Genomic DNA, 7,489 nt, shown 5'->3' on the forward strand with positions numbered 1-7,489 from the left:
TGCTGAGTTGAGGTTAAGGATGACGCATTGATATCTTTAAATATAGCCTAAATTAAAGAAATAAAACTCTTTAATTGAAGGCAGCATGTGATAAAGGTGCAAACTTGAATTGACAGAGTTGGTAGCCACAGCTAAAACATATGTCTTTGGAGTTTGGGTTTAAAAACAACGTGAACAATGTGCTAACATTTACTTTTGATAAATAGATAATTTTTGTTGGCTATAAATATTCATTGTAATCATCTGCCCTAATAAACTAAAAATAAACTGTGATATTGTGATGTGGATTGTGTCAAAACTGTCAACAACAACAACAAAAAAATGTATAGGCTATTTTGAGCCACTGGCATGGATGCTGTAATCGTGTTGCAATTGTCAATACACGATTTGTTCGGAAAGTCTCGCGATATTACCAAAAACCAGTTTGCCTGGAACGAAGAGCGAGACGAGAGGAGAGGAGAGACAGCGAAAATATCTCGGCTGTTCTGTGTATTGCAAGCGAACGAAAAAAGCTCCAGATTTAACACACACCTTGACGCTCAGATTGAACTTGAAACCATAAGCCCAAAGCCTGCTATGTGTCAGACGCGATAACCTTAATATACGTGACGTGAGATTTGAAAGAACGCGGCCACAGAAGCCAAATTGTATGAGTGAAGTGCTAACCGTTGACGTTAGCTGACAGGCTACATTAGCGTAGCCATTGATGCAATGGCGTTGAAAAGAATTCAGAAGGTGGGTGAATGATTTTTTATCTTCATATCCTAACACTATCATATATTGTTTCCTGAGTGTGGTACCTTCTGTGAATCTCATAACACTGTGTTGCCTTGTACTTATCATTTGCGTAGTAGTACTTGCTTTGTTTTTATGCTCCTTTTTAAAAAAAACAACAACAAAAAACGACAATATAGAGACAAAGACGAGCTAACCTAGCTAGCTAGCTAACCTAGCTAGCTAGCTAGCTAGCTAGGTTAGTGCTACGGTGTCGCTAGCTAGCGACAACAACTTAAATAGCGTCGTTATTTTGACAGCTACGTGGAGTTTGGGTTTAATATTTTTGTCTGAATCATTGTGGGTGGTCACTAGGATTATTGCTGATGGTGTGTTTTAGTCCACGGATGTATTATAAGACCGGTTTTAGTCGCTGAATGACAGCTGCTGTGTTGTTGCCAAATTTGAACCCTAGTGTCAGCGTTGCCATATATGGAAAGGCAAATGGGCCACCGAAGCAGGCCACGGTGTGTGTATTTATATAACAGAATAGACAGGCTTCCTTTGCAAAAGATATTAAATAACGAGCTTAATTTCTGTTTATGCATTTGGGAACATTTGTACACCCCCTTGTTTAGTAACTTTGCACTCCCGGCACTAAACCGTGCAGCCTTGTTTTCCTTTTCTAAAACAGTGACATCTTTATGTTTATGTTCATGATTGTTGGCAGTACTTTAATGTATTGTTTATTCTTTTTTTTTTTATATGTGTATTGCATGCAGCTAACCAGCGGTGGAATGTAACTAAGGACTTTTACCCAAGTACTGTTCACATTTGAGACACTTTCCACAAATCGGACAGCTTTAGTTACTTTACAAATTAAGATTTCTGCACTCAAAACTATAAAATATGTTCAATTATGAATGAAACTAGCCAACAATGTTACAGCCTTCAAGTCCAGCTGAGATGATAATAATAATAATAATAATAATAACACCATAAAACACACAACTGTTTGGATCCTTTACACTTTGTACGATTAGTGGATTTTACTGCATTGAGTACTTTTACTTTAAATACTTTAAACATTTTCCTGATGATACTTACAGACTTTTACTTAAGTTACATTTTCAATGCAGGACTTTCACTTGTAATAGAGTACTTTTGCAGTGGGGTATTAGTACTTTTGCAGAAGTAAAGGATCTGAATACTTCTTCCGTCACTGGATGGCTGAATTTTTACAGCAAAAACTGACTTAGAAATCAAGTGTGTGTGTGTGTGTGTGTGTGTGTGCGCGTGTGTGTCTGCGTGTGTGTGTGTGTGTGTGTGCTGCTTAAGTAACATTTTTAATTCAGAACTTCAGTGCTTTAACTCAAGTAAAGGATCTAAATATTTCTTCCACTGCTGTACCAAACACGCCAAGATAAATTCCATTTTACTGACAACAAAGACAATAAATCTCATTCTTATTTTGTCGTTTTTTTTAATAGTGTGACGAGACGTTTGGCCATAGCGTTAAACATTCATTGTAGATATGATACACAGAATGTAACATACATAGTTTATGCCTTTGCCAAGATTATTTCTGTTTTGTTTCCTTTTACCTTTGTGCTCAACATCTATGGTCAAAATGGAAATGACTGACTGAAATATTTATGAAATCATCTGTCCCTAAAACCATTGTTTACATGTCAACAGCCCCGGTGCATGAGTGTACAGCAAACATGGCTGCCACTGAAAAGACTGGTAGGACTCACCCCTAATTTCCAGAGTCATTAGGTTTCCATTAAAGTATTTTCACTGACTGCTGAACGGCTCCGTCCCAGATCCGGAGCAGATACGCACAGCTTCTATTTTTGCCGGACGCCGGAGAACTCCGCAGCAACTCGGCACAGGGCAGATAGTGCGGGACAGGAAGTCGAGCAAATTAAACATCCGGTTAATTTTCAAAATAAAATAGACAGTGTTCAAGGCGGATCGTGTTTCCCTGCACTACACCTTGTAAACACAGCACATAGTTGTTCCCCATTCTACTCCTCTGGATTAACTAACTGGTGTTGGTTTCGTGGTTCTTTTCAACGTGAATTTGTGAGATCTCGTGGGTCCTCGTGACTTAAGCTGTCAGTCATGGCCGCTGTCGTTCCGCAACAAATCCGGACCTGGTGGGTGATTGACGGACGGCAGAGCACGGAGCCGAGCCGCATCCGGTGGAAATTGGGGGTTACAGTCTCTATTAGGGATGCACAATTGATCTAATTTTAATCACGATCACGATTTTGACTTCCCACGATCAAATTTGCGTGATCTAGCAAATTTCTTTTTTTAAATGCGTCATTTCATAGAACGCTCCGGTTTTTTTTTTTGCATAGCCCATCTACCGCTCCGTAAAGCACTGTCTGCTCATGAGCCAGTCAGAGTAGTTCACCGCACCCCGTGCAGCTTAGTTTCTAGATGGAGACAGTCACAGAGGACAGAGTAACGGGAGGACAACTCAACAGATAGCAGTCGGATATACAGCGGTCTCAAGGTTTACCAGTTTAGCAGCAGTGAGCATGCCACCGCAGTGCTAGTCGGTGGCGGAGCTAGTTAGCTTCTGTTAGCTTCTGTTAGCTTCTGTTAGCTCACAGGCTGTGGGGCGCGAGTAATATTTTTCCTCTAGGACGCACCGGTGCACATAATGTCCTCGCATCCGCTGCAGTGTTGTTTATATGGATATGTTTTTAATTTAATCGTGCAGCCCTAGTCTCTATCACATGTGCTCGGTTGAACCCCCCCCCTAAAAAATCTGTCTTCCCCAAGTCTTTGGGGAAGACTTTGGTGCGTGTATTCGGCGAGGGGTTTAGTGTCCTTCCTCAAGAAAAAGTGTCATTTTTCAATAATAAATAAAAAGCTATTTCCACCATACATTTTTTGTCTCTTTGTAGTCGTGGTGCATCTCCTTTTGGTGAGTTTAGTTTCCTATTGGGTTGTTTGTGGTCTTTTTGGTAATTTGGCATCTCTTTGTAATCAGTTTGTGTCCCTTTGTGGTAGTTTTGAGTCTTTATCTCATTGTTTTAGATGTTATTTCCATAACTGCGTCTAAAAAGTTGGAAAATCTAGAGCAAAATGAAACACAACTAGCAATCACAAAGCTTAAAGACAGAACTTGCTAATAAAGTCCAACAACAATCATTAGATCTGAGGAAAGTATTTTAGGTACGTTCATTCTCAGGGCTTGGGTGCTGCCCCTAAACCTTACAGTATCAGGGAAACCCTGATGTGGATTAGAGGTTCAGTAGGTAGCTTTCATAAAAATTAAAGTTTTTTTGTTGTCACATTTGCACAAAGTATCACTATATTATGACAATAGTACACAAGACATACTTTATGCACGGTTCCTCTGTCTCTTTGACCCTCCTCCTATTGCTCCTCATGGCATTTACAATATTAGGAAACCAGCCAATCAGAACTGAGGAGTCTCTAAAGCGTGTTTTAGACTTTTATACTTGCAATATACAAAAGGATGTGGAGACACAATCCTATGTACGTAGCCTGATGTTCACCTCTTGAAAAATGTAACTACACGTCGCAGCAACTAACGTCGCTCGGCCGTGGCTTGGTAGTGTTGCATTGCCCCCCCCACCCCCCACCCCGGACTTATTTCCTGGTTCTCCTTCTCCATGAACAGCATGAAAACAATGAGAGGGTTAACTTCTCCTGCTGCAGATGTCTCACCGTGGTCAGAAAGAACAGGGGACACTCACTATGACCCTAGAGTCTGCACACGCCACGCTCACTTTCTCCCTCGCTCTATCAAACACTCCCCACGCACACACACGACAACACAACGCACACATACGTAAGCTACGGCGAAAGCTCTGCGTGGAGCCTCCTCCCAACCATAAATCAAGCTTAACGCAGTTGCAATCACTGCGTGTTTCTCAATGGCTTCAGAACCAGATTTTAGTTTAGTTAAACTGTAAAATGAGAGAGTTTGCTCTGCCTCTTACCTTCGACTGTTGTCAACATGGCGGTCGGGTCACAAACTAGAATGTGGTTCTGAAAACATTTGAGGCATGATTAAATCTTGCAAATGCCTTCAGGAGCACTAGGAGGCAGAGGAACCTGTTTGCTGCAGTGACCAGTTCTCCCCGTACACCGGAGCTGAGAAGAATGAGGAGAATGACGGAAATAACTCAGTAAAGCAGGTGGCGCTCCGCCTTCCGGTTGACCTCAAGGTTACACCCATCAACCTCTTAATTAGTAGAATTAAACAACTTAATGTTTCATTGGCACAGTCTGGTCACAGCGTAGGACGCACCGTGCTCTCACCAGATGACTGACAACTTGTTTGGCTCATTACGTCGGTAACGTTAACCAGTGTCGGTATCATAGCAACGACTAAGGCTCACAGCGCTGGCGGATTTTATCCGGTTTAAAAACCTCTCCAGCAGAGTGGGGCGGCGCATTTGAAGCATGCACAGACGCTTAACCGGTTAAGGACCCTGATACACCGACCCGATGGCTGACCGCCGGCAGAAATGCCCGTCAAACTGACCCCTCCCCACCCCCACCCCCACCCCCACCCATCCGAGGTGGCCAAAAAAACGTGCCTCAGAACACACCAAAGCAATACAAAAAGCAGAAATTATGGATTATGGACAATCACAGACTGGAATATGTCCTCTATGAATAACTTTAACTCAACACTATTTGGTAACCGCTTTCCATTTCCCCCCCCAAATTCTAAAAAATTGAGTAAGACGCCCTAAAATTAATGAAAAGTAGAGATTTGTACTTGGCAAAGAGCGTTGTGTGGATTCAATCATGTTATTTTGGGGAATTACAATTGGGTAGTTATAGGATATATAATAATATATATGTAATAATGTTAAAAAGAACATTGATATAGCAAAACGGGTCAGTTTGACCCGTAGACAACATGAGGGTTAAAACACCATCGAGCTGTTTCAACGCTGCAGCTGACCAGTAGGTTGAAGGCTCTCTGATTCCTGATTGTGATTATTTCTCCATTAGGAGCTGTCAGACCTGCAGAGGGACCCGCCTGCTCAGTGCTCCGCAGGGCCAGTCGGAGAAGATTGTAAGTACTATATTCAAATACAATAGAATTCAAAATCTGTCTACTTACCCACCAGTGCATTCATGGAACTGCCCCTTCCTACCTCAGTGAACTCCTCACCCCACACACCACCTCACGAAACCTCTGCTCCTCCATCTCCACCTATCGCCTGCTCCAACCCAGGACTAGACTCTCTACTATGGGGGACAGGGCCTTCCAGGCAGTCGCCCCGCGGCTCTGGAACGCCCTCCCAGAGACCCTAAGGGCCCCACAAACTGTGGAGACTTTTAAGAAGGGCCTAAAGACACAACTATTTCAAAAGGCCTTTTAAACGGTTGTTGTTTTAATTTTAGTTTTATGGTGTTTTATTATTGCTTGTAAATTGTATTTTACTCTGGAAACAGTTTTTAAACTCCCTATTAATTGTTATTGTAGCACTTTGAGATTTCTTTTTGAAATGTAAAGGGCATTATAAATAACATTTATTATTATTACTAAGGAAATATGTACCCCTGAAAGCGGGGGGGAGGGGCTCAGCCCCTAATGAGAATGGTCCACCTACGTAATAATCCTGGATCCGGTGCATCCCTACTAAGAACACGTTGCAATGTCTGAAGTCCGATAAATGAAACCTAACGTAGATTACGCTCTAGGACGTTTAAAAACCGCATCGCCATTCGTTGTCTTATCCCAACCGGTTGTCATCTTTACACTTTTAAATCCATTTTAATAATAATGTGTCCTTTTATTAGTCCCACAAGGGGAAATTACAATTTTACTCTCTGTTGTTATTACACACATTACACACAGGCCTGAACTACACACACATGCTCAGGACCTATACATGCCTAATGGAGAGAGGTCTACTGCCAAATAATACACTTACATTGTGTTTTATCCGACCATAAATTTCAGGAGTGTTAAACCATTAAATACATTTTACAGCTTATTTAAACAAGCTTTCAAAGTAATATTTTAGTTTTCCCCCTTCCGGTTTCATTCCTTGCAGGAAGATCCTGGATGTGTGTGTGTGTGTGGTGTGTGTGTGGTGTGTGTGTGTTGTGTTGTGTGTGGGGTTGTGTGTGTGTGGTGTGTGTGGTGTGTGTGTGTGTGTGTGTGTGGTGTGTGTGTGTGTGTGTGTGTGTGTGTGGGGGTGTGTGTGTGTGGGGGGGTGGTGTGTGGGTGTGTGTATATGCGTGCGCGTGTAATGTGTATAACCTCCCTTACAGCTTGGAATATTTATTTATTTATATGTTTTATTAATCTTCTTCCCAGTGTTTCATTGGCAGGCAACAATAATGGGTCCGGTAAGTGAATCTGAATCTCAACCCAATTGAAATATGAAGCAAAAGCAGTGACGTTGCTGTCGTGTTAACTTATCTTGTTTCTATTTTCATTCCACTAGAGTGACAGCCCATATCAGAGCGGAGTGTTTTTCCTCACCATTCACTTCCCGACAGATTACCCCTTCAAACCCCCCAAAGTGAGTAGAAGGTCTCTGTTGTGGGTCTCCTAATGAGGAACACATACAGCACACTTATTATTATTTATATATATTATTATTATTATTATTTTTATTTTTACGGCAGCAAAGGTAATTGGCTTCACAGTAGGTCTGCATAATAATGGAAAAACTGACATTGCGAGAAAAAGAAATCCTGCAAGATATATATATATATATATATATATATATATATATATATATATATATATATA

At 41.4% G+C, this 7,489-nt stretch overlaps 1 protein-coding gene across 2 annotated transcripts in view; it reads left to right on the plus strand.

Annotated features, from left to right (window-relative positions):
• Positions 1–411: 411 nt before the first annotated feature.
• Positions 412–7,489, plus strand: part of ube2d4 (ubiquitin conjugating enzyme E2 D4) — a 47,416-nt gene continuing 40,338 nt past the window's right edge. Inside the window, exons 1-4 of one of the 2 annotated variants that reach the window (XM_032515781.1) lie at positions 412–735; positions 5,731–5,794; positions 7,049–7,080; positions 7,179–7,256. In XM_032515781.1, coding sequence (XP_032371672.1) covers positions 712–735; positions 5,731–5,794; positions 7,049–7,080; positions 7,179–7,256 — 198 coding nt within the window. In that variant the 5' untranslated portion in view covers positions 412–711. The remainder of the gene's footprint in view (positions 736–5,730; positions 5,795–7,048; positions 7,081–7,178; positions 7,257–7,489) is intronic. The other variant, XM_032515780.1, reaches the window with a different exon arrangement.

Source organism: Etheostoma spectabile, chromosome 5 (genome assembly GCF_008692095.1).
Source record: "Etheostoma spectabile isolate EspeVRDwgs_2016 chromosome 5, UIUC_Espe_1.0, whole genome shotgun sequence".
Lineage (NCBI taxonomy): Eukaryota > Metazoa > Chordata > Actinopteri > Perciformes > Percidae > Etheostoma > Etheostoma spectabile.